The 27562-nt window shown below is 42.8% G+C and overlaps 1 protein-coding gene across 2 annotated transcripts in view; it reads left to right on the top strand.

Moving 5' to 3' along the window:
• Nucleotides 1-1664: 1664 nt before the first annotated feature.
• The window catches only part of LOC110490507 (uncharacterized), a 31978-nt gene continuing 6080 nt past the window's right edge, over nucleotides 1665-27562 (top strand). The window contains exons 1-4 of one of the 2 annotated variants that reach the window (XM_036944888.2): nucleotides 1665-1841; nucleotides 19975-20030; nucleotides 26871-27048; nucleotides 27276-27394. In XM_036944888.2, coding sequence (XP_036800783.2) covers nucleotides 20007-20030; nucleotides 26871-27048; nucleotides 27276-27394 — 321 coding nt within the window. In that variant the 5' untranslated portion in view covers nucleotides 1665-1841; nucleotides 19975-20006. Of the gene's footprint in view, nucleotides 1842-18771; nucleotides 19180-19974; nucleotides 20031-26870; nucleotides 27049-27275; nucleotides 27395-27562 lie in introns of those variants that run through there. The other variant, XM_036944890.2, reaches the window with a different exon arrangement.

Raw genomic sequence — 27562 nt, 5'->3', positions numbered from 1 at the left:
GCACACACACACACATGCGCACAATTGGTGGGCCCAATTTCAATATATTTTATCTTAGCCTATCTTTAAACAAGGGCACATTTTTTCTTTTGGTTGACTTCAAAAACAACATATAAAAGCTAATACTGCAAGAAGTAGAGAATATGTCATTTGTTTATTGAGTTCACTCAGTTGAAATTTCCCCCAGAAAACAGTCTTTAGCCTGTAGTAACGACTAACAGCCTTGGAGGGGTAGTATATATCTGCTTTTGATCCAGAGACAGAGGAAGAACTTTTGCCTCTTCAATTCACTTCAATTCAAGGGGATTTTTGGCATGGGAAACATGTTAACATTGCCAAAGCAAGTGAGGTAGATAATATACAAAAGTGATATGAACAGTAAACATTCCATTAACATAAGTTCCTTATTCTCTCTCTTTCTCTTAATTAAATTCAAAGGGATTTATTGGCATGGGAAACATATGTTTACATTGCCAAAGCAAGTGAACTAGATAATAAACAAAAGTGAAATAAACATCAGAAAATGAACAGTAAACATTACAAACGTTCCAAAGGAATAGAGACATTTCAAGTGTCTCTATCTCTGTGTGGTCTCTCCCAGTGTCTCTTTCCCAGTGTCTCTCTCAGTGTCTCTATCTATGTGTGGTCTCTCCCAGTGTCTCTCTCTCAGTGTCTCTCTCTCAGTGTCTCTATCTATGTGTGGTCTCTCTCAGTGTCTCTCTCTAGGTGTCTCTCTCTCAGTGTCTCTATCTATGTGTGGTCTCTCCCAGTGTCTCTCTCTCAGTGTCTCTATCTATGTGTGGTCTCTCCCAGTGTCTCTCTCTCAGTGTCTCTATCTATGTGTGGTCTCTCCCAGTGTCTCTCTCTCAGTGTCTCTATCTATGTGTGGTCTCTCCCAGTGTCTCTCTCTCAGTGTCTCTATCTATGTGTGGTCTCTCTCAGTGTCTCTCTCCCAGTGTCTCTATCTATGTGTCTCTCCCAGTGTCTCTCTCTCAGTGTCTCTCTCTCAGTGTCTCTCTCTCTCTCTCTCTCTCTCTCTCTCTCTCTCTCTCTCTCTCTCTCTCTCTCTCAATTAAGGGAAAGGAGGGGTACCTAGTCAGTTGTACAAATGCCTTCAACTGAAACGTGTCTTCCGCATTTAACCCAAACCCTCTGAATCCGAGAGGTGCGGGGGCTGCCTTAATCGACATCCACAGTGCCCGGGGAACAGTGGGTTAACAGCCTTGCTCAGGGGCAGAACGACATATATATATATATTTTTGTTTTACCTTATTAGCTCAGGGGTTTGATCCAGCAACCTTTAGGTTACTGACCCAACGCTCTAACCACTATGTGTGTAATTTACAGTATTCCAGATCTGTGACAACTTGTCATTGACAAGACTTGAAGATGTGTGGAACAAGAGGTCTGCAACAACAATATTTATAATACATTTTCCAGAAGTCGTCCATAAATGTCCAAAGTTAGCCTATGATGGGAAAGTAATTGAGTGCTGAAAATATAGTAAACAAATATGACAAAATAACATAAATGGGGTTTGATTTGTCACGATATATTCATAAACCACAATTTATTTGTCTATATCAATATTGATTGCGTATTCGTGAGTTTAGCCAAACTCCACCTGGAGCGTCGTTTGGGTCCGCCTACCTGCTCTTCCAGCAGGAGCTTCACCACGCCCCTTTCCACGAAGAGCTTCGGCTGTGCTCTGGTTGGTTGTTTCGAACAGTGCATGCACGCTTGGCGAGAGCTATAATTGATCATTAATGACAGTGAACTCAAACTTTAGGAAATTTTCAAGGAAATCTCGACGAGAGACGGAACGGGTAATTTATATGCTGGTGAGTTAACGCGAGACATAATTGTTTCCGTGGCGTGGACGAATCTGTCCTTTCCTTTATACAGCTCACGAGAAAGCAACAAGTGCCCCGTGGCTGATCACTCTCCGGAGTGGAAGACTAACTTATTTCATGTAGTTTCTAAGTTCTTAAATCTTATTATAGTCTGCACAATAGACTAGATTTGGTCTTATGGTTTGTAATGAAATGCGTGTAATTTGGTAGCCTGCTTAGATGACTGAACTTGTTTTAGATTTAATGTGCAATTTGGCCGACATCTCTGAAAATCCGTGGGAAAGCGTTTTAAACACACATTTCGAAATGGGCCATGTATTAACCTGCATAATGAGCATCATCATCATGTCACACAGGTTATAGACGCCCTACTAATGACCGTGTGTTTGAAAATGTTGCCTTGGATACAAACTGCAAGGAACATACATGATTGGCCTTGGACAAACATCCACCTTGCCAGAAGATACTGACACTACCGTTACGCTTGTTAACACTGAGCTACACTGAGATCGGAACACAATCATGGTTACATTAATTAAGTATAGTGGTCAAACGTTCATCCTGCTGCACAGACCCTACGGACGCTCTATTCTAGAGTGCCTGGTTAAATTGCGTTTACAGGCATTTTAAACTCTGTCCATGGTAAAGTAGTATGATCATATATTAAAGTGTTGAATTACTTGGGCATTGAATTATGTTATATTATTCAAATTTACCCATGGTGGACATAGTGTGTTACTACATTATAAGACTAATGTTTTCACCACATGAATTGCAGGAAATACCCATCCTTTTTACCTCAGATTGGTGATGTTGGTATTAAAGTTTATAGTCATCTGTTTATGATGACTTAACTGCGCACACAGTTTATAGGCCTTCAGATTGGCGCAGCGATCTAAGCCACTGCATCTCAGTGCTAGAGGTGTCACAACAGACCCTGGTACGATTCCAGGCTGTATCACAACTGGCCGTGATTGGGTATCCCTTAGGGTGGTGGACAATTGGCACAGCATCGACCGTGTTAGGGTTTGGCTGGGGTAAGCCATCATTGTAAATAAGAATTTGTTCTTAACTGACTTGCCTAGTTAAATAAAGGTTAAACAAAAAAAATATATAAAAACAAATCTAGAAGTCACAAAATCTATTACTTAAAACAGATGATTATCTTTGGTTTTAGTACCGGTGTTTGTCATAAACGGCAGTCTGTAGTTGGACTTAGAACGTATCTGTCATTTTCAGGCCATGGTGGCTTGAAAATAAATTGCGCGCTCATCCCATAAAAGTCTCTGGCCTCAAATTAATGGATTTGAGTTAAGCTATCACATATATCACTAATTAGAAACTGATGTGAGGTAGTGATTCATTGACATTATCCTGTAAAAAAACGAGGTCAAATCATGAAGTCAGTGAACTTCAGGTTGGAAAGGCGGAGCGCTATAAAGATGCCTGAGTTTCCGAGTTGGATGACCGTTCAAAAACTATTTTCCCCAGTTGGATCAAATTTTTTTCTCAGAATTCCCAGTTGTCTTGAACGCTCGGAAGTTGTAGATTTCCGAGTCCCCAGTTGTTTCGAATACGGCATTAGTCTCAGCGGAGGGAGAGAATAGCAATCATGAAAATGTGTTTGTCCTGGCTACATTCATGACCCTGAAGAAGGCACAGTGATGCCGATACGTTGTTAGTTCACCCAATATATTACTAGGCGCTTGTATATAGTGTGTGTGACTCTCTTTTATTAATGTTTATGTCCTGGCTACATTGACACAGTTAAGCCGGCGTGAGATATGGGTCTGAAAATGTACCTCACTGCAGGAATGGGATATGCCACTGTATCCAAATTTGACCTTTACCCACACTGCTCCATAGATAAGATTAAAATACTACTTGTGTTCCTCTAAAACTTCCCATTTCGTACTCATGCTAGCTACCAGTAGCCACAGCAGCCATTATGAAATGGCACAAGATGTTGAACAACAAAGGATCTGATTGGCTGAAACTGCCATTTTAAAATGGCTGCTGTGTCTACTGGTAGTTAGCATGAGGACGAAAGGGGCAGTTTTCAGCTGTATTTTTATCTGCTCGATGTATCATTGTGTTCGTCAGCGTGCTTCAGTTTGATGTATCATTGTGTTCGTCAGCATGCTTCAGTTCGGCTAACCAAACGAGTGTGCTCGCTTACTTCCTTAAAAGACCTTCTCTTTAAAAACAAGAAACAAGTAGCAATAGTACTTTGTCAATTTTGAGACACCGTAACACAGTATACACTTCCTCAAAATAAATAATTTATCTAAGTCAAGAAATCAGTCATTCATTTTGATGATTTTGCTGAAGATTTTACATCTAATTAAGATGTTTGAAGTATTTTTCAATGGGAAAAAATTACATGAAAATGAGTCTCTCATTGAATGACAAAAAAAACACTATTGAAGAATCCCTACTGATAACCAATCGCAGACGAAGGGACGTAGACTTCGGCTCTGACCTTTGGCTTGCCTCCAGAAAAAATGTGTGCCCGAACTGCTGAAAAAAAACTCACGGAAGTCCAAAAAGTGATAAAACCCCCACAAAATGTCATCATTATGTATGTACAAACTCTACCGAACTGTTTCAGCTGGGAAGCATGTGGACGCCTTTAGGAAGTAGAGACACTTGTGAGCCCTATTGACAAGAATGGTGTTGGTCCAATGTGCACGCCGAGGAACTTAACTTGTGACCCTCTACTGCAGTCCTATTGATGTGGATCGGGGCATGTTCCCTCCTTTGCTTCCTGAAGTCCACAATCAACTCCTTTATTTTGCTCACATTGAGGGAGAGGTTATCATGACGCCACAATGCCAGTTCACTTACCTCCTCCCTATTGGCTGACTCGTTGTTGTTGGTTATCAGCCCTATAACCGTGGTATCGTCAGCAAACTTGATGACGTTGGTGTTGTGCAACCATGCAGTTGTGGGTAAAGAGGGAGTACAGCAGAGGACTGAGTACACTCCCCTGGGGGGCCCCTGTGTGAAGAGTCAGGGGGTGATGTTGCCAATCCTCACAGCCTGTGGTCTACTCGGCAGGAAGTCCAGGATCCAGTTGCAGAGGGTGGATGGTTGCCAGAAGATACCTGGGTCTGTATCTTCTGGCAACCATCCACCCATCATGTCTGGAAAGGAGATGCCCTTGATTTTATTGCTTACTTTTAGCCTACATAATGTTAAGCAATACCAGAAAATATATGGCTCTGGCTATGTAGCCTACCGTTACAACTTGAGATGGATAGAACATGTTTGACTACAGTCAGATTTTTATGTCCATTTTAAATCTCCCTGTTCCTTGTTTCCTGCTAGAGGAATTCCATAATAGCAAGGTTGTGCAGGTGCTTCCCTTTGCTTAAGTGTGCTGCTACCTCTGAGGAAGACAATTTCACCAACAACAAATGGATCCTAAATACTATACCCATTTTAGAAACTCAAGTAGACCTGCTTATTATTTCTTTAACAGACCATTTCTGCATCTAAATTGAGCTGTAATGTGAAAAGAAATCATTTTCATAGGCATATCTCATATGTAGGACTACCACACAAATAAAATAAAAATTCCCCTTTGTGCTGCTTTTGTCAGACAACCCTCTTGTGGTAGCTTGTGTGACAGAAATAATAACATTTAGGCATAGGGTCATACTTGAGCTCTGGACTGGAGCCAAATGAATGCATGCACGAGGAGGAGTGTGCCCCAAAACAGCCCTGATTCTGCCCCTCTACCCCCTAAACACCATCTGGCTGATCTCTGGCATTATAACTCACATTTTGGGGAAGTGGCATCTCCAGAAGGAGGCCAAACCAAATAAAATCCTGACTAATCCTGCTGACTAATGGGAAGACTGGGACCAGTGAGAGCGGGGAAGAGGAATGGTTATAGGAGAGGGAGAATGGACTGAGACTAAATAAATCAATTATTGTTTTTGGTCATGAACACATGTTTAGCAGACGTTATGGCAGGTTCAGTGAAATGCTTATGTTTCTAGCTCCTACAGTGCAATAATACCTAACAATACACACAAATCAATTAAGAAATATTAGCAGGTGCCATGTCAGAGTCTGGATTATATACACAGAGTATACTAAATATTCATATAGAGTTGCACCAACCCTTTTGCCCTCAGAAGATCCTCAATTCATCAGGGTATGGACTCTACAAGGTGTCAAACATTCCACAGGGATGCTGGCCCGTGTTGACTTCAATGCTTCCCACAGTTGTGTGATGTTGGGTGGTGGACCATTCTTGATACACACGGGAGAATGTTGAGTGTGAAAAATCCAGCAGCGTTGCAGTTCTTGACACAAACCGGTGCACCTGGAACCTACTACCATACCCCGTTCATAGGCACTTAAATATTTTTGACTTGCCCATTCACCCTGCACTGAGTATCCAAAACATTAAAAACACCTGCTCTTTCCATGACAGACTGACCTGGTCAAAGCTATGACCCCTTATTGATATCACTTGTTAAATCCACTTCAATCAGTGTAATGAAGGGCTGGCGACGGGTTAAGTAAGGAATTTTTAAGCCTTGAGACAAGAGAGACATGAATTGTGCATGTGTGTTATTCAGAGGGTGAATGGGCAAGATAAAAAATGTCTTTGTCTTTGAACCGAGTATGGTATCAGGTACCAGGCGCACCGGTTTGTATCAAGAATAGCAACGCTGCTGGATTTTTCACGCTCAACAGTTCCTTGTGTGTATCAAGAATGGTCCACCACCCAAAAGACATCCAACCAACTTCACACAAGAGTGAGAAGCATTGGAGTCAACAAGGGCCAGCATCCCCATGGGATGTTTTCAACACCTTGTCGAGTTCATGCCCTGACAAATTGAGAATGTTCTGAAGGCAAAGGCGGATGGGGGGGGGCGCAACTCCATATTAGGACGGCACTACTAATTAGAGGTCGACCGACTATGATTTTTGATCGCCTATACCGATTTATTGGAGGACCAAAAAAAGCCAATACTGATTAATAGGCCAATTTATTTATTTGTAATAATGACAATTACAACAATACTGAAAACTTTTATTTTCACTTAATATAAGACATCAATAAAAATCTATTTAGCCTCAAATAAATAATGAAACATGTTAAATTTGGTTTAAATAATGCAAAAACAGTGTTGGAGAAGAAAGTAAAAGTGCAATATATGCCATGTAAAAAAGCTAACGTTTAAGTTCCTTGCTCAGAACATGAGAACATATGAAAGCTGGTGGTTCCTTTTAACATGAGTCTTCAATATTCCCAGGTAAGAAGTTTTAGGTTGTAGTTATTATACGAATTATAGGACTATTTCTCTCTATACCATTTGTATTTCATATACCTTTGACTATTGGATGTTCTTATAGGCACTTTAGTATTGCCAGTGTAACTGTATAGCTTCCGTCCCTCTCCTCGAACCAGGAACACATCAAAAACAGCCACCCTCGAAGCATCGTTATCCATTGCTCCACAAATGCCGCGGCCCTACTTTAAGGTCTCAGAGTGAGTGCCGTCACCTATTGATTCGCTATTAGCGTGCATCCCACTCACTAGCTAGCCTTTTCACATCGGTTACACCAGCCTAATCTCGGGAGTTGATAGGCTTGAAACGGCTCAATGCTTGAAGCACAACGAAGAGCTGCTGGCAAAACGCACGAAAGTGCTGTTTTAATGAATGCTTACGAGCCTGCTGCTGCCTACCACCGCTCAGTCAGACTGCTCTATAAAATATAAAATCATAGACTTAGTTATAACATAATAACACATAGAAATACGAGCCTTAGGTCATTAATATGGTCGAATCCGGAAGCTATCAATTCGAAAACAAAATGTTTATTCTTTCAGTGAAATACGAAACTGTTCCGTATTTTATCTAACGGGTGGCATCCCTAAGTCTAAATATTGCTGTTACATTGTACAACCTTCAATGTTATGTCATAATTATGTAAAATTCTGGCAATTAATTACGGTCTTTGTTAGGAATAAATGGTCTTCATACAGTTTGCAACGAGCCAGGCGGCCCAAACTACAGGCACTGCTTCGATTATATGCAACGCAGGACACGCTAGATAAACTAGTAATATCATCAACCATGTGTAGTTAACTAGTGATTATGTTAAGGTTGATTGTTTTTTATAAGATAAGTATAATTTTAGCTAGCAACTTACCGTGGCTTCTTGCTACACTCGCTTAACAGCTACACTCGCGTAACAGGTGCAGGCTCCTCGTGGAGTGCAATGCCAGGCAGGTGGTAAGAGCGTTGGACAAGTAACCGGAAGGTTACAAGATCGAATCTCCGAGCTGACAAGGTACAAATCTGTCGTTCTGCCCCTGAACAAGGCAGTTAACCAAATCAAATCACATTTATTTATATAGCCCTTCGTACATCAGCTGATATCTCAAAGTGCTGTACAGAAACCCAGCCTAAAACCCCAAACAGCAGGCAATGCAGGTGTAGAAGCACTGTTCCTAGGTCGTCATTGAAAATAAGAATGTGTTCTTAACTGACTTGCCTCATTAAATAAAGGTTAAAAAAATATATAATAATAAATCGGCCACAATCTGTGTTTAAAAACGCTGATTACCGATTGTTATGAAAACTTGAAATCGACCCTAATTAATCGGCCATTCCGATTAATCGGTCGACCTCTACTACTAATGTTTAGTATACTCTCTCTGTGTGTGTGTGTGTGTGTGTGTGTGTGTGTGTGTGGACAGTATATGAATAGAAAAGGTGTGTACAGCAATAGTTATATAGGATGAGCCTTATCTAGAATAGAGTATATACATACAGTGGCGAGAACAAGTATTTGATACACTGCCGATTTTGCATGTTTTCCTACTTACAAAGCATGTAGAGGTCTGTAATTTTTATCATAGGTACACTTCAACTGTGAGAGACGGAATCTAAAACGCAAATCCAGAAAATCACATTGTATGATTTCTAAATAATTAATTTGCATTTTATTGCATGACATAAGTATTTGATCACCTACCAATCAGTAAGAATTCCGGCGCTCACAGACCTGTTAGTTTTTCTTTAAGAAGCCCTCCTGTTCTCCACTCATTACCTGTATTAACTACACCTGTTTGAACTCGTTACCTGTCCACACACTCAATCAAACAGACTCCAACCTCTCCACAACGGCCAAGACCAGAGAGCTGTGTAAGGAAATCAGGGTTAAATTGTAGACCTGCACAAGGCTGGGATGGGCTACAGGACAATAGGCAAGCAGCTTAGTGAGAAGGCAACAACTGTTGGCGCAATTATTAGAAAATGGAAGAAGTTCAAGAGGACGGTCAATCACCCTCGGTCTGGGGATCCATGCAAGATCTCACCTCGTGGGGCATCAATGATCATGAGGAAGGTGAGGGATCAGCCCAGAACTACACAGCAGGACCTGGTCAATGACCTGAAGAGAGCTGAGACCACTGTCTCAAAGAAAACCATTAACGCACTACGCCGTCATGGATTAAAATCATGCAGCGCACGCAAGGTCCCCCTGCTCAAGCCAGCGCATGTCCAGCCCCATCTGAAGTTTGCCAATGACCATCTGGATGATCCAGAGGAGGAATGGGAGAAGGTCATGTGGTCTGATGAGACAAAAATAGAGCGTTTTGGTCTAAACTCCACTCGCCGTGTTTGGAGGAAGAAGGAGGAGGAGTACAACCCCAAGAACACCATCCCAACCGTGAAGCATGGAGGTGAAGACATAATTCCTTGGGGATGCTTTTCTGCAAAGGGGATAGGACGACTGCACCGTATTGAGGGGAGGATGGATGGGGCCATGTACAGTGGGGCAAAAAATTATTTAGTCAGCCTCCAATTGTGCAAGTTCTCCCACTCAAAAAGATGAGGCCTGTAATTTTCATCATAGGTACACTTCAACTGACAGACTAAATGAGAATTTTTTTTCCAGAAAATCACATTGTAGGATTTTTAATTAATTTATTTGCAATTTATGGTGGAAAATAAGTATTTGGTCAATAACAAAAGTTTATCTCAATACTTTGTCATTGCCAACAAAGGGTATATAACAGAGGTCAAATGTTTTCTGTAAGTCTTCACAAGGTTTTCACACACTGTTGCTGGTATTTTTGCCCATTCCTTCATGCAGATCTCCTCTAGAGCAGTGATGTTTTGGGGCTGTTGCTGGGCAACATGGACTTTCAACTCCCTCCAAAAATGTTCTATGGGGTTGAGATCTGGAGACTGGCTAGGCCACTCCAGGACCTTGAAATGCTTCTTACGAAGCCATTCCTTCGTGTCCCGGGCGGTGTGTTTGGGATCATTGTCATGCTGAAAGACCCAGCCACATTGCATCTTCAATGCCCTTGCTGATGGAAGCAGGTTTTCACTCAAAATCTCACGATACATGGCCCCATTCATTCTTTCCTTTATACGGATCAGTCGTCCTGGTCCCTTTGCAGAAAAACAGCCCCAAAGCATGATGTTTCCACCCCCATGCTTCACAGTAGGTATGGTGTTCTTTGGATGCAACTCAGCATTCTTTGTCCTCCAAACACGACGAGTTTTTACCAAAAAGTTATATTTGGTTTGATCTGACCATATGACATTCTCCCAATCTTCTTCTGGATCATCCAAATGCTCTCTAGCAAACTTCAGACGGGCCTGGACATATACTGGCTTAAGCAGGGGGACACGTCTGGCACTGCAGGATTTCAGTCCCTGGCGGCGTAGTGTGTTACTGATGGAAGGCTTTGTTACTTTGGTCCCAGCTCTCTGCAGGTCATTCACTATGTCCCCCCGCGTGGTTCTGGGATTTTTGCTCACCGTTCTTGTGATCATTTTGACCCCACGGGGTGAGATCTTGCGTGGAGCCCCAGATCGAGGGAGATTATCAGTGGTCTTGTATGTCTTCCATTTCCTAATAATTGCTTCCACAGTTGATTTCTTCAAACCAAGGTGCTTACCTATTGCAGATTCAGTCTTCCCAGCCTGGTGCAGGTCTAACATTCTGTTTCTGGTGTCTTTTGACAGCTCTTTGGTCTTGGCCGTAGTGGAGTTTGGAGTGTGACTGTTTGAGGTTGTGGACAGGTGTCTTTTATACTGATAACAAGTTCAAACAGGTGACATTAATACAGGTAACGAGTGGAGGACAGAGGAGCCTCTTAAAGAAGAAGGTACAGGTCTGTGAGAGCCAGAAATCTTTCTTGTTTGTAGGTGACCAAATACTTATTTTCCACCATAATTTGCAAATAAATTCATTGTAGGATTTTTTTGTGATTTTTCTGGATTTTCTTTCCTCATTTTGTCTGTCATAGTTGAAGTGTACCTATGATGAAAATTACAGGCCTCTCTCCTCTTTTTACGTGGGAGAACTTGCACAATTGGTGGCTGACTAAATACTTTTTTGCCCCACTGTATCACGAGATCTTGGCCAACAACCTCCTTCCCCCAGTAAGAGCATTGAAGATGAGTCGTGGCTGGGTCTTCCAGTCTTCCGTAAGAAGCATCTCAAGGTCCTGGAGTGGCCTAGCCAGTCTCCAGACCTGAACCCAATAGAAAATCTTTGGAGGGAGCTGAAAGTCCGTATTGGACAATTCCAGAAAAGGGTGTCATGGCTTTAGAAGCTTCTGATAGGCGAATTGACATAATTTGAGTCAATTGGAGGTGTACCTGTGGATGTATTTCACGGACTACCTTCAAACTCAGTGCCTCTTTGCTTGACATCATGGGAAAAAACAAATAAATAAGCCAAGGCCTCCGGAAAAAAAGTTGTAGACCTCCACAAGCCTGGTTCATCCTTGGGCGCAATTTCCAAACGCCTGACGCTACCACATTCATTTGTACAAACAATAGTATGCAAGTATAAACACCATGGGACCCCGCAGTCGTCATACTGCTCAGGAAGGAGATGCGTTCTGTCTCCTAGAGGTAAACGTACTTAGGTGCGAAATGTGCAAATCAATCCCAGAACAACAGCAAAGGACCTTGTGAAGATGCTGGAGGAAACAGTCACAAAAGTACCTATATCCACAGTAAAACGAGTCCTATATCGACATAACCTGAAAGGCCGCTCAGCAAGGAAGAAGCCATTGCTCCAAAACCGCCATAAAGCCAAATTACGGTTTGCAACTGCACACGGGGACAAAGATCATACTTTTTGGAGAAATGTCCTCTGGTCTGATGAAACAAAAATATAACTGCTTGCCCATAATGACCATCGTTATGTTTGGATGAAAAAGGGGGAGGCTTGCAAGCCGAAGAACACCATCCCAACTGTGAAGCACTGGCGTGGTAGCATCATGTTGTGGGGGTGCTTTGCTACAGGAGGAACTGGTGCATTTCACAAAATAGATGGCATCCTGAGGGAGAAATATGATGTGGATATATTGAAGCAAAATCTCAAGATATCAGTCTGGAAGTTAAAGCTTGGTCACAAATGGGTCTTCCAAATGGACAATGACCCCAAGCACACTTCCAAATTTGTGGCAAAATGGCCATCATAAAGCCCCGACTTCAATCCTGTAGAAACTTATTGTGGGAAGCTTGTGGAAGGCTACCTGAAGCGTTTGACCCAAGTTAAACCATTTAAAGGCAATGCTACCAAATACTAATTGAGTGTATGTAAACTTCTGACCCACTGGGAATGTGGTGAAAAATAAAATCTGAAATAAATAATTCTCTACTGTTATTCTGACATTTCACATTCTTAAAATAAAGTGGTGATCCTAACTGACCTAAGACAGGGAATTTTTACTAAGATTAAATGTAAGGAATTGTGAAAAACTGAGTTTTTAAATGTATTTGGTTAGGGAGAAGGAATCTTCCGACTTCAACTGTACATAGGGCAGCCAGCTAGTAAAGTGACTAAGGTTCAGGGCAGGGTACTGGGCGGAGGCCGGCTATTGATGGCTATTTAACAGTCCGATGGCCTGCAGTTAGAAGCTGTTTTTCATTCTCTCAGTCCCAGCTTTGGTGCCCCTGTACTGTCTCTGCCTTATAGATGGTAGCGGGTTGAACAGGCCGTGGTCCTTGATGATTTTCTTGGCCTTTTTGTGACAGGTTGCTGTAGATGTTCTGGAGGGCAGGCAGTGTGACCCCAGTGATACCTACATACATTCATGATTATAAAATGTTTTCCTAGCCAGGATAGGTTGGTTGGTTTGATAACTCTGGTGTGTTGCCCTAGGGCAGTCATTTAAGCTCACTTTGTTCCGCAGCAGTTCTTCTCTTTCTGCTAAACATATGGCATGCTAGGCTACTGGTTGTCAAAGTACACATTCAAAGGATGCATTCACCAAGGGTTTGAATATTTCATAGTGTCCCCAGCACAAATGTTTCTCTGTTGGCTTAAATGTCTTCTCCTTTGGCCAGGTTTCAACTGGGCTGTGGCCTGTCTGGCTTACAGCGAACGTCTCTATTGTCTCACACTCTACCTGCCAAACCCTCATGGCTAATGACCCCATTCAATATTTCAGTTCTTCTGATATAAAAACGAACATAATTTGAGGGTTGTATTTTCATGGAATCTTATATTACAAGAGTTGACATACTTCTATAGGTAGGGCCTTACAGAAATTACCTCGCTGACCTGACTCAATGAAAATCGTGTGAGAGGGGTCTATCTTTTAGGAGTCCTGTGTAGGGTTACACATTTTGGGGAATATTCAGAGGTGGAAACTCTCTGTGGGAATTTATGTAAATATATGCATATTAATATTAATACCATTTTAAATGTAGATGGTTTTTGCACTGGATATATTTACCATATCATATGGAGACATAAACATTTTTACCTTATCATAAGTAGACATAATTGCAAATGATTAAATGTTTCCAATAGAAGTAAAAATAAATAAACAAGTTTAAAAAAAAAGAAGATTTAATTACGAATTTAACTTTAATTGAGTTGACTCTTCACATGGGATGATTTCACTGAACAACAAAAGGGATTATTGAATGATCTGCAATGGTCCATCGCATCTCCCAAAAATGTTTTCAACATTTCAACAACAGTAAAATGATAGTCTAGAAACTAAAGCTTTGGTTATCATCCTCTCAGGCTTCCATGTCTTCTCCCTGAACCTGCTCCAATGTCCACCTCTTGAACATCAGACTGAGGCCTCATCTTCACTGTCACTTTCCAACCTTGAGGATGGCTCAAAAAGTCTAAATTTTGCCTGGATGGCCACCAATTTTTCAACCCTTGTATTGGTCAGCCTGTTGCGTGCTTTGGCATGTGTGTTCCCAAACAAGGACCAGTTGCGCTCTGAGGTGGCTGATGTTGGTGGGATTTGGAGGATGATGGAAGCAACAGGGGAAAGAGCCTCAGATCCACCAGGTGGCTGATGAGATATGTTGGCACGACTGCCATATTGCATCTCCATCCCAAAGCCCTAGCTTGGAAGTGTACTTCGCCAGACCGCCAAAAACCTTGCCCTCATCCAGGCCAAGGTGGCAAGACACAGTAGTGATGACACCATAGGCCTTGTTGATCTCTGCACCAGACAGGATGCTCTTGCCAGCATACTTGGGGTCCAACATGTACGCTGCAGCGTGTATGGGCTTCAGGCAGAAGTCTTCACGCTTTTTTGATGTATTTCAGAACTGCAGTTTCCTCTGCTTGGAGCAACAGTGAAGTGGGCAGGAAAGTATGGATTTCTTCGCTTACATCTTCAAGCAGATTCTGATCATCAGATAGGATGGCATCCAGCAAATGAGGTAGATAAAGCATGTCTGATTGGAGGGGTGTATGCTAGGCGAAGAACATTCAGAAATCTCTTTCAATACACATTGCCTTTGAGCATCAGAGGTGAACCAGTTGCATACACAGCTCAAGCAAGACATTCATCAGCATTTCTGATGACGTTTCTCCATTGAGTCAAAAAAACTTCTGATTCCAGGAGGACCATCGATAAGGTGTCTGATTCATCATTTTCACCTCAAATAGAAGTAGTAACTTTTGTCAGAGGGTGTTTGTTGTGAGCGCTGAGGGAACTTTATGCACTTAGCCAGATGATTCTGCATCTTTGTTGCATTCTTCACATATGATTTGGCACAGTATTTGCAAATGTACACAGATTTTCCTTCTACATTAGCTGTGGTGAAATGTCTCCGCCCATCAGAAGGTGCCCATGGCATTTTCCTGTAAAGATTAGTTAGAAGACATTTGTTAAAAAATATATATACAATTCCAGGTACAGATAAATAGTTAAACAGTTAGATTAATCAACTCGTTTGTAAGATACATTTTTTTTAAATGAAACATGTATGGAAACAGGTAAATTAAGACTCCTCCATTAGCAGGCTCAAGCAACTTAAAACCCACATGGTATCAAAAACTAACTAGCAGAAATTGTCAACAAGTTAGAAATGATTTAGACACACTTTGCAGTAGACTACTATTTACTAGTTAACAAAAAATCATGTATGTTCTATAAAATATATTCACCCCACCCAGTATTGTTATCAAAACTTACCAGAAGGCATGTAGTCCTTGGCTCAGTCAGTGTGGTAGTGTGGGCTAAATAGCATCTCATTCTGTGCAAGCTCTTGAGAATCAGCTGTCCATGTGATGGAAGAGTGCACAGTCCATTCTTCCATCATGTGCAGTGCATGCAGAGGGTTGCAATTCCATTGAATTTGGGATAGTTTAACCAAAATATGCCACAAGACCTAGTATTGCCATATGTGTATCCCACAAAAACAGGTTCACTGTTATAAGCTAACTTGTTTTTGATGAATTTAAGCAAAATTCCCCAAATTCCCGGGCTTAACTTCCCATGAAAAGTTTCTGGAAAAATTCTGGAAATTTACTGGTAAGTTTCCAACCCTTTGCAACCTTAGTCCTGTGAATATATCCAGTTTAATTCTAGAGGTCTTTGGACTCCTCTACGACAGATGATGAGTCCAGTTTCAAAACAAAGAACAGGATGAGAGGAGGATGCTGAAAGGGTGTTTGGAGGTCTTTGTTAATGACAGCAGGTCATTAGTTAATGACAACAGGATCTATGGTAGCTTTTGTTTTTACTGAGGGCTGAGCCTTTCATGTTAAGGTAAAAGGTTTACCCACTCCCTTCCCCTTTATCCCTGGGATTATCATACAAGCAAATAACCCTCCTTACCTGACCTTCTGCGAGGGTCTTCTTCAGGGCCTCGGACGTCTTGTAGCTTATCTGACCACTTTGATAAAGCCGGTTACAAATTAGCTGACACGTTAGGCCCATATTTGGTGTTTGCATTGTTCCAATTTCCTTTCAGGATTTTCTTTTTTGAATTTTAGGACAATGGAGAACACAAGTCATACAATTTGAAAGGTACAACTGGTCTTGTATACCATCAAATTTAAAAAAGTATGTTCCTATCATAAGAGCATTTCAGCATACACACAGAACATTTCCTCAACACCCTCTTTAAGCAAAAGCCCTTTTTCTATTCTGTTGACATCATCCAGTCATAGTTTCAGATGAGGTCATTAACGGCCTTGTCCTTACAACTGACCCATTTTTGAATACAGCAGCTTCTGCAGTTGTTGCCATCACTGCAATGATCAGATCACAACCCTCTCCTTGATAATCACAGAATCTCTTCCTGATGACTTTGTCAGTATGGCCATGGAACCCTATTCATTCTGGAAAATGTGTTTAAAGCAAACGTCAACATTTGACACTGTCAGGTTAGATTAGTGCTCTTGGCGGTCTATGGGACATTCTTAGGTACTTCAGTTGGGACTGTCGGGATATTGTTTTCTGAAGGGATGATGTCATCTGCGTTGGCTTACAATTCAGTGGCCTAGCCTATGTTAATCAGCGAGCAAACTCTCCAGATGAATGGGCAAGCTGCCAGTCCTGTCTGCCGCAGCTTAATGGGCACAATCACCCTATAGGAGGCCTAACTCGATACCAGCTCCCTTTGACAGCTTTCATTTGGTTGCCTCAGTTTCAGACTTCAGTAAATCCACAAGTTTTTTACTCCCTACCAGAAGTGTCGACTGTCTTCAAATACCTTCTTTTTTTTTTGACAAGACAAACTTCCCAGCAGCCTCAAAGTGCATGCTGTGGAGCAGAAATAGACTAATCAAACCAGGATGAAGTGGGATTGGCAGGTGTCTCCTCAGTTCACACCTAAAAGTCAAAGAGGGGCTTTCCTGGCGACCCGTCATCTTCAGGACAACTCTTTTTGAAGGACATGGGTTTGAGCCTAAATGATGTACGCTACACTTAGGCCTAATCCTGCCTGAATGCACCTACTCCCATAATGAATACAAGGTCCATTTCTGATGGAGAGGCACCGAATGAAACCTTCAACTGACAGGCCAATTAAGTTGAGACACAAAGGGCTCAGCAGGAGAAGTCGAATGAATGAGGAGTTGGTCGTCTCTGGGGAGAGTGGAGCAGACCCCATTTGGTAGGAGAGCAGGGTAAAAAATAAAAAACCTATGGCCCCATGTGCTGGCTACAGCCCCTTTCCACTCTTACGTTAGACTAGCGCAGCTGTTCCATGCTATTGGTAAATAAGCGAATCACCCCCCCAAGTCAATAATTCGCACACACTTTACAATGCACTGTAAAACAAATGAACATGCAACCCCCCCAACATTGTGTGGTCTCTCGCTGTGCGCTTGAATGCAAATCAAACACATGATGTACATCGACTGCAGCTCCATCCATGTGCCACCTGCCACGTGCTACATTCTACGTGCTGTCTGTAGTATTGTGATCAGTGAGGGTGGATCGTCCATGTCTGGAATAGCCCCTGATCCTCTTAAATGATTAGAGGCAAGATGTTGACCTGCGTGGGGAACATGTGGCCAGTCTACCCCTGCTCCCTCATCCATCTGTGTGTTTTTCCTTCAAGACTACAAAGAGGCTTGGTTAATGTTCCTCTACTTTATTAAACCTTCCCATTTACTTCCTCACAAAAGGAGACCCACCATTTCAATTAATTTAAAGGGCTGTCTTGGTAGGAAGCAGGTTGTAATATCACATCCCGGTTCTATCAAAAACAAAACGCATGAATCAACATCAAGTAAAATGTTATTTGTAGACTAACAGAGAAATGCTTACTTACGGGTCCTTTTCCAACAATGCAGAGTTAAAGATAAGATAAAAAAATCTAATGAATTTACCCAACAATGTACCAATGCATAATGTACCAAACAAGGTTTACATTGTGAAGCAATAATAAGCTCCAATGCATATTCATTCAAACATTCATTTTTGCTGGACCCAAAGGTCATTGTTGGAAGACCGGTTTTGATTGAACAAGGCTGCCAAGAGAGAACGGGCGTTGTTCAAGTGTTTCAGCAACCTCTGGAGAATGTGCAAGGCAGCGCCCCATGTCAAGTGTCGAGCCTTGCCCTTTCCGCAGAGACACTCGCACATTCATATCAGCCAACCCAGCAGCATTAAACACATTCTGTTTTTGAATGCCTCTTTTCATTTCTCGCTCCCTCATTCGCATTGACATTTGGTGGGGGGCAGCACATTCTAGAGACGAGTGCTCCCTTTGTCCTCTGCTGTCAGCCACATACTCCTCTCTACTCAAATTAATTGGTTCTCTCTTTCTCCCCCTCTGTTTGTCTACTGTCCAGTAGTTTAGACCTACTGATCTGCTCCAGGAGCAAGTCTTGCCAGGGTTCCAACTATGGCAGTGCTTGTCACCTTTTAGCAAATCAGGACATGCGCACTGGCCTGAGCACCCGCATAAGCATTAGACAATGAACACTTTGGTCCAGCCAGTATTCTGAGGGCATCCCAGATCAGGGACAGTCGCAATGTGTAATTTGATCCCTGGCCCTTGCCCTTTCCTCTTCTGTCTTCCCCACACCATACTTTCCCCTTGCTATCATGTTGTTGTTGTTGTTGTTGTTGTTTTTTTTTTTTTTTTGGGGGGGGGGGGGGGGTGAGGAAGTGGCTGGTTCCCCTGCCCCCTAGCGCTCCATTTCCACTAGCTCATTGCAGGGAGCTCCCAGGGTAGGTGCAGAGTTGGGGGATGATGGACGCGTGGGGGGCCTGGAAGGGGGGATGCTGTGTAACAATGGGTGCTTTGTGAGAGGAGGACTGGCCGTCGCAGGAGTGGGGGGCCTCTGCAGCGCTGAGCAGAGCCACTTCATTAGTCAAGGCTCTCCCTCCTCCCTCCATTCTCTCTCTCCTCCTCCTGTCATTCTCTCGCTCGCTGTCGACATAACACACTCTGAAGTCTGGAACCAGCCAGTAGGAGCCTGCGTGGTTTGTGTTGCGCTTTCTGTTTTCCGGTCAGAAGCAGGGTGGAGACGGGGTTTTTCCGACTATCTGAGGGTTCTACGCAGCTCTTTTTGTACATGACTACTGTCTTCCTCCTGTCCTAAGGTAATTCTGCTTGTCTGCACTGCTGTCATCTTGTCCTCTGCCAAGAGCAACGCATCACAGATGAGACATTAATTGATTTCTCTCATGCTGTGTCAGAGTAACTGAATGCACATTTTTGTGCACGTAAGGAGCGGTCTATCAGATGACAACAGCGTATTAAGTAGCTGCAATGTGAATCTATCATTAGGGTTGCAAAATTCTGGGAACTTTCAATAAATTCCCTGGTTTTCCAGAAATCCTGGTGGAGGATTCTGGATTTTTTTGCTTCTTCCCACCTGATTCCGGGAATCCTCCAACTGGGATTTCGGGGAAAACCAGTGAATTTATTGAAAGTAACCGGAATTTTGCAACCCTATCTATGACATTGAAATGCGGTCATAGTGCTAGGGTTTTAGTTTGTGCTGCCTGCCCCTTGGGTCTATGGTGACGTTTGAGTACTGAAGCTCAGCCCAGTAGAGAAGTTTAAATTGGGTGGGTTGCTGAGGGAGAAAGGGAGCTGTTTTGGGGTGTGTATATGTTGGGGGGGGGGGGGGGCTGTGTTTCTTGTTAAATAAACTGTCAAGAGGCTAGCTAGTATAGTGCAGCTCATTGTCTCTCGCTCTCCTTCTCTCGTTCTCACACACACACACACACACACCTTTGGGCCAAGGAGATGGTTATGGGTCTGGGTAATCCCCTACATCCTGGGAGGAAGGAGGGAGAGCTTTACATTTTGTAAACATTCTGATATATTAGTTTAATTCGTATATCTGTTTTCTATAATTGTTATACTTAATAGCCTCGTGTCTGTTTCAGGATGAAAAGGTGAATCTCCTCTGATTGCAGCGATGGCAGTGCAGGCTGGCATACAGGTAAGAAAATGACTTATGAACATACAAGGATTTTTGGAAAGTTTTTTGTTGTTCAGAAGGGGTAACTCCTTTTCTCTCAAAGGCCCAGTCCAAAGACCTCTTCTCATACCGTGGCCCCGATCCCTGCTGTATTTACATATCTAAAGGATAGGAGCAGCAGTCAGGTGTTAGCAAAACGGCTCGGCTACAATGGCAAAGCAAAATCATGACCTTCTCGTCAGTTTAGGACCCTTCACGAGTTATTCAAAATCTCTAACGCTTTCCTGGTTTAGTTTGTCCAAGGCTGCCCAACCCTCTTCCTGGAGATCTACTCTCCTGTATGTTTTCAGTCCAACCCTAATTTAGCATATCTGATTCAGCTAGTTAAGGTCTTGTTGAGCAGCTAATGAGTAGAATCAGGTGTTAAAGTAGGGTTGGACTGAACCCACAGGACGGTAGATCCAGGAAGAGGGTTGGGCAGCCCTGAGCTAGTCTATTCAGGAGGCGGATTGACACCAATCACTTTATTGTTTTTACTGGTCTTATCTCCAGCAACATAATCTGTTTGTTCTCAAGGCCGTCTGATATCTGAGCAGGCCAATAAACCCTGTGGGCAGGGCTGTAACTACATATGAGGACAGAGGAATGGATCTCATACATGTTTTTTTAAATACATTTTTTGGGGGGGAACACAGTCAGGGTCTCAACTTACTGTTGAGTTAGGATCGTAGAATACACTTGGTGCCATTTTGTGCATAAGCAGTTTTCCAATTATGTTACTCACCAATGGCAGTAAAAAAAAAATATTGGTAAATTAGTTTAGCCAACTATCTAAACTTGTAGTAATCATGGCTGAATTACCGACACCCTGCGTGTGCCCAAAAAAATGTCAAAGTTCATTTGTTTACTTTTTGTCAATAAAGTAATTTTGCTGCAAACAGATCCCTCTGTACGTATTAATTGTATAGCTTATAGGCTATGTGTTTGTAGATGGACTGAGGTGAATGAAGCAACAGCAACCAATGTCATAATGGCTAGGGTTATTTTTGCTGTTCTTCAAATAGCAAATAGTTCCCCCCTGTCCAGACCTCACTAAAACTCAGACCTTGGTTACGGCCCTGCCTGTGGGGTTTCTCCTCTCTGAGTCAAAGGTCATCAAGAACCATGGGAAGATTTCACAACTAGGAGGAGCATAAAGGACTAGCAGGTGTAACTCTGGCCCTGTTTGAATCCTTCCTTCCTCTCGTCCTTGACGTTATCACTGATCTGATGTAGGGCTGGGAATTTCCAGGGGCCTCGCGATACAATATTATCATGATGTGTCGGTGCCGATACTATATGAATTGCGATTCAATACTGTGATTTTATTATGCTTTGATGTTCCAAACATATTGCTCACCCTATGTCTGCTGCAGAGGGATGAGAGAACCATGACAAAATGAGTGTTGATCAGTCATTGAACTAAAAGTGCTGAAACCATGTTGGCTTACTATTTTATAAAGAAGACGGAGAACAAGATTTCGGATGAAAAATACTGGCATTTTGGCACAGGCACAGTGAAAATATAAATTATAATATTGTCCAAAATATTATTGTGATATGTATTTTTCCCCCATCACTAATCTGATGTGACATTATTAGTGAAAGCAATGTAGTGGAAACAGTTTTTTGCACTCAAATCATGTGATTCCGTTAAGGAAGGGTGAAAGGATGCATTTGAGAAGTATTCAAACTCATTGGCTTGGTGTCTGTCTTGTGATCACACCAACATGCAATCGAGAGGCCTAGTATGTGTACATATATGCGATCCACATCATTTGATTTCTTCATTAAGAACGAGTTAGGAATGTAGATTTTCTGTTTAAAATCCCTTTTCTATGTTCCATTAAGAGGGAGCTTTAAAGTCCAATGTTTGTAAGAGTTTTAATCTCCCTCCCCTATCTGCCATATTTACCAGGATTATGCTGTGTTTGTTTACACAATTAGCCTACTTGCCTGTACACAGTACCTTGCCTGTACACTTATGCTGAAAACTAAACGTATACTTGGGAGGAGTCTAAAGTTTTCACAGTACCCAAAACTATTTAGCAATTTTATTTGGACACAGGAAAGGTGGTAGGTATTCTACTGCACAAGGACTACCGCTAAGGATCAGTTGAATTGATGTCTAACTACAATAAGCCCACGTGAGGGCTACTAAAGCTTTAATTTCTGTGAAACCTGCATCCAGTCAGGTGACGCTGGAGAGGTCACCACAGGTAATCCCCAATGGTGTGGTGGTAATCTCCACATGTTTATGTAACTCAAACTCTCCCCTCCTCGTTGCCTTTTCTCTAATTAGCTGTATTCAGTGCGAGTAAGATGGAAAACAACATAAGTTGTGGGGTTGCCTTGCCCAAAGCACCAGCCAGGCACCTTATCCTTAGAACACAGTTATGTAAGGGAGAGGGGGTTGGGGAGGAGGAGGAGTTGCGAGAATTTCTTCTAATTTTTGTGTTTTAATTAAATGCACCTCTTTTTGACAACCAGACAGCATTTTAAATGCTTTCTACTGAGCAGGGCCATTTACGCTCTCACTCTCTTTCTCTCTCACACCTCTTGCTCTCTCATATCTTATTTTTCTCACTTTCTCTTTCTCTCACTTTCTTTCGCGCTCACTTTCTCTCTCATACTCTCTTTCTTCTCAGTCTGGGATGTTTTCTGTGACGTCAAATATCTCCAACAGTGAACTTGACTCGCCCTCGTTCTCTACCCCCACTGAAGTTTTTGAGTCACTCAAATGGGATCGTGGAAAAACTCCCAAAGAACAACCGAGACCTTTCTGTGAGGCTAAACCCAGGGAAAGTGTCAATCATGATATGCCAATGAGGGTGTGGGAGAGAGGCAGCGATAGCGGATATACTGTCAGCTGTGTGTTTATTTATTTATTTATTTATTTGTCACCTTTATTTAACCAGGTAGGCAAGTTGAGAACAAGTTCTCATTTACAATTGCGACCTGGCCAAGATAAAGCAAAGCAGTTTGACACATACAACAACACAGAGTTACACATGTAATAAACAAACAGAGTCAATAATACAGTAGAAAAATACATCTATATACAATGTGAGCAAATGAGGTAAGATAAGGGAGGTAAAGGCAAAAAAAAAGGCCATGGTGGCGAAGTAAATACAATATAGCAAGTAAAACACTGGAATGGTAGATTTGCAAGGTAGAGATAGAAATAATGAGGTGCAAAGGAGCAAAATAAATAAATACAGTAGGGGGAGAGGTAGTTGTTTGGGCTAATTTATAGATGGGCTATTTACAGGTACAGTAATCTGTGAGCTGCTCTGACAGCTGGTGCTTAAAGCTAGTGAAGGAGATACAGTGCCTTGCGAAAGTATTCGGCCCCCTTGAACTTTGCGACCTTTTGCCACATTTCAGGCTTCAAACATAAAGATATAAAACTGTATTTTTTTGTGACGAATCAACAACAAGTGGGACACAATCATGAAGTGGAACGACATTTATTGGATATATCATACTTTTTTAACAAATCAAAAACTGAAAAATTGGACGTGCAAAATTATTCAGCCCCTTTACTTTCAGTGCAGCAAACTCTCTCCAGAAGTTCAGTGAGGATCTCTGAATGATCCAATGTTGACCTAAATGACTAATGATGATAAATACAATCCACCTGTGTTTAATCAAGTCTCCGTATAAATGCACCTGCACAGTGATTAGTCTCAGAGGTCCGTTAAAAGCGCAGAGAGCATAATGAAGAACAAGGAACACACCAGGCAGGTCCGAGATACTGTTGTGAAGAAGTTTAAAGCCGGATTTGGATACAAAAGGATTTCCCAAGCTTTAAACATCCCAAGGAGCACAGTGCAAGCGATAATATTGACATGGAAGGAGTATCAGACCACTGCAAATCTACCAAGACCTGGCCGTCCCTCTAAACTTTCAGCTCATACAAGGAGAAGACTGATCAGAGATGCAGCCAAGAGGCCCATGATCACTCTGGATGAACTGCAGAGATCTACAGCTGAGGTGGGAGACTCTGTCCATAGGACAACAATCAGTCGTATATTGCACAAATCTGGCCTTTATGGAAGAGTGGCAAGAAGAAAGCCATTTCTTAAAGATATCCATAAAAAGTGTTGTTTAAAGTTTGCCACAAGCCACCTGGGAGACACACCAAACATGTGGAAGAAGGTGCTCTGGTCAGATGAAACCAAAATTGAACTTTTTGGCAACAATGCAAAACGTTATGTTTGGCGTAAAAGCAACACAGCTGAACACACCATCCCCACTGTCAAACATGGTGGTGGCAGCATCATGGTTTGGGCCTGCTTTTCTTCAGCAGGGACAGGGAAGATGGTTAAAATTGATGGGAAGATGGATGGAGCCAAATACAGGACCATTCTGGAAGAAAACCTGATGGAGTCTGCAAAAGACCTGAGACTGGGACGGAGATTTGTCTTCCAACAAGACAATGATCCAAAACATAAAGCAAAATCTACAATGGAATGGTTCAAAAATAAACATATCCAGGTGTTAGAATGGCCAAGTCAAAGTCCAGACCTGAATCCAATCGAGAATCTGTAGAAAGAACTGAAAACTGCTGTTCACAAATGCTCTCCATCCAACCTCACCGAGCTCGGGCTGTTTTGCAAGGAGGAATGGGAAAAAAATGTCAGTCTCTCGATGTGCACAACTGATAGAGACATACCCCAAGCGACTTGCAGCTGTAATCGCAGCAAAAGGTGGCGCTACAAAGTATTAACTTAAGGGGGCTGAATAATTTTGCACGGCCAATTTTTCAGTTTTTGATTTGTTAAAAAAGTTTGAAATATCCAATAAATGTCGTTCCACTTCATGATTGTGTCCCACTTGTTGTTGATTCTTCACAGAAAAATACAGTTTTATATCTTTATGTTTGAAGCCTGAAATGTGGCAAAAGGTCGCAAAGTTCAAGGGGGCCGAATACTTTCGCAAGGCACTGTAAGTGTTTCCAGTTTCAGAGATTGTTGTAGTTCGTTCCAGTCATTGGCAGCAGAGAACTGGAAGGAGAGGCGGCCAAAGGAATAATTGGTTTTGGGGGTGACTAGAGAGATACATCTCCTGGAGCGCGTGCTACGGGTGGGTGCTGCTATGGTAACCAGCGAGCTGAGATAAGGGGGGACTTTACCTAGCAGGGTCTTGTAGATGACCTGGAGCCAGTGGGTTTGGCGACGAGTAGGAAGCGAGGGCCAGCCAACGAGAGCGTACAGGTCACAGTGGTGGGTAGTATATGGGGCATTGGTGACAGACTGTGATAGACTGCATCCAATTTATTGAGTAGGGTATTGGAGGCTATTTTGTAAATGACATCGCCTGAAGTCGAGGATCGGTAGGAACGGTCAGTTTTACAAGGGTATGTTTTGCAGCATGAGTGAAGGATGCTTTGTTTGCGAAATAGGAAGCCAATTCTAGATTTAACTTTGGATTGGAGATGTTTGATGTGAGTCTGGAAGGAGAGTTTACAGTCTAACCAGACACCTAGGTATTTGTAGTTGTCCACATATTCTAAGTCAGAACCGTCCAGAGTAGTGATGTTGGACGGGCTGGCAGGTGCAGGCAGCGATTGGTTGAAGAGCATGCTTTTAGTTTTACTTGTATTTAAGAGCAATTGGAGGCCAAGGAAGGAGAGTTGTATGGCATTGAAGCTCGTCTGGAGGGTTGTTAGCACAGTGTCCAAAAAAGGGCCAAAAGTATACAGAATGGTGTCGTCTGCGTAGAGGTGGATCAGAGACTCACCAGCAGCAAGAGCGACATCATTGGTGTATACAGAGAATTGAACCCTGAGGCACCCCCATAGAGACTGCCAGAGGCCCGAACAACAGGCCCTCCGATTTGACACACTGAACTCTATCAGAGAAGAGCGAGGCAATCATTTGAGAAACCAAGGCTATCAAGTCTGCCAATGAGAATGTGGTGATTGACAGAGTCGAAAGCCTTGGCCAGATCAATGAATACGGCTGCACAGTATTGTTTCTTATCAATGGCGGTTAAGATATCGTTTAGGACCTTGAGCGTGGCTGAGATGCACCCATGACCAGCTCTGAAACCAGATTGCATAGCGGAGAAGGTATGGTGGGATTTAAAATGGTCGGTTATCTGTTTATTAACTTGGCTTGGATTTCCTTTCCCTCACTGCAAGTGGAATATCACCGCAGACATCTAGTAGGCCGTCTCAGAGGACTTGCTTGTCTCGACAATATCCTATTTCTATTCTTCTTCCATTTTAGAGTCTTACAAAACGCTGCTCAATCTCCAAGGCAACCTTTCCTCCGTCTATTTGCACTTCAATCTTATTAGTGTAGCTGGATAGTTTTTTGGGGGTGGCCAAATGTCGAAATTGTATACTGATGAATATCAACATGTTTGAAATTGATATGCTTGAATCATGTTATTCTTGCCCTGACGAAGGCGCAGTCTGTGTGCCAGGGGCTGAGTTCTCGTAGCCTGTGTGAGTGAAGTATTTTGGATTTCTCCCCCGGCCTATCCCACTGCCAACAGAGTCTAAACCCACTTCCAGTGATCCGTGCAGCTCCTTTAGTCTACGAGCATTTGGATACAATCACTATCGTGCTGGAATCTATTCTGAAAATGACATCCTTTGCCAGGCTGACACCACTTGTAATATAATGGAAGGGTTGCATGACGGATGAATGTAAGCGATATGCTAGGAACATTTAATTGTCAGCCCCCAAAACCTTTTTCTGCACTCTATCCCCATAGTAATGGCACTAGCTGGTGGTAGTTTGTCACTCAATGTGTCCTCTATCTTTCTCTTTCTATCTTTAACCCCCCCCCCCCCCCCCCCCCTTGCAGGTGTGGTTCAGGGAGAAGTTTGACACGCCCCTGCAGAGTCCACGCAGCCCTTTGACGCTGCGCCATGGGCCGGGCTTGGCCGATGTCTTCCAGTATGACCAGTGGCTGGCCGTGCGCCACGAAGCCACACTGGTACCCATGCAAGAGGACCTGGCCATCTGGCTCACCGGGATGCTGGGTAAGACCAGGAGGGTTAAGGGGGAAATAATTCAAAAAGTGTGTCGTCATCTTGTTTCTGTGGCATTATTTGTACCCTGAACCTGGCAATGGAAGTTTTTGGATGTGCAGCCTAGAATTCTTCCTTTTGTTAATCATTTGGCCTTAAATGTCTCGCCCTGTCACTCACCCCTCACTCCCAACAATAAACACTAACACACTATTTTCCTCTCTGTATCTGATACACAGGAGAGGAGGTGAGAGCGGAGAGCTTCATGGCGGAGCTGAACAATGGGGTGAAGCTGTGTCAGCTAATCGGAGCTTTGCAGAGCAGGATCTCGCGGAGCGGCGCCTCGGATATGGGCAAGGTGAGTTGTGGGGACAGGAATGGCAGGGGGAACAGGATATTAAGGAAAAGTAGGCGAGTGGGGAGAGTGGTAAGGATAGGGTAGTTTGAGTTGGTGGTCTGTTTCCCATCTGAAACGAGTTGGTGCGTTTGGTTCTGAAATTATTGTTTTTTCTGTCCATTTGAAAAT

Source organism: Oncorhynchus mykiss, chromosome 15 (assembly GCF_057628025.1).
Source record: "Oncorhynchus mykiss isolate SJ-2025 chromosome 15, ASM5762802v1, whole genome shotgun sequence".
Taxonomy (NCBI): Eukaryota; Metazoa; Chordata; class Actinopteri; order Salmoniformes; family Salmonidae; genus Oncorhynchus; species Oncorhynchus mykiss.
This window is presented reverse-complemented; position numbering and strand designations above follow the sequence as displayed.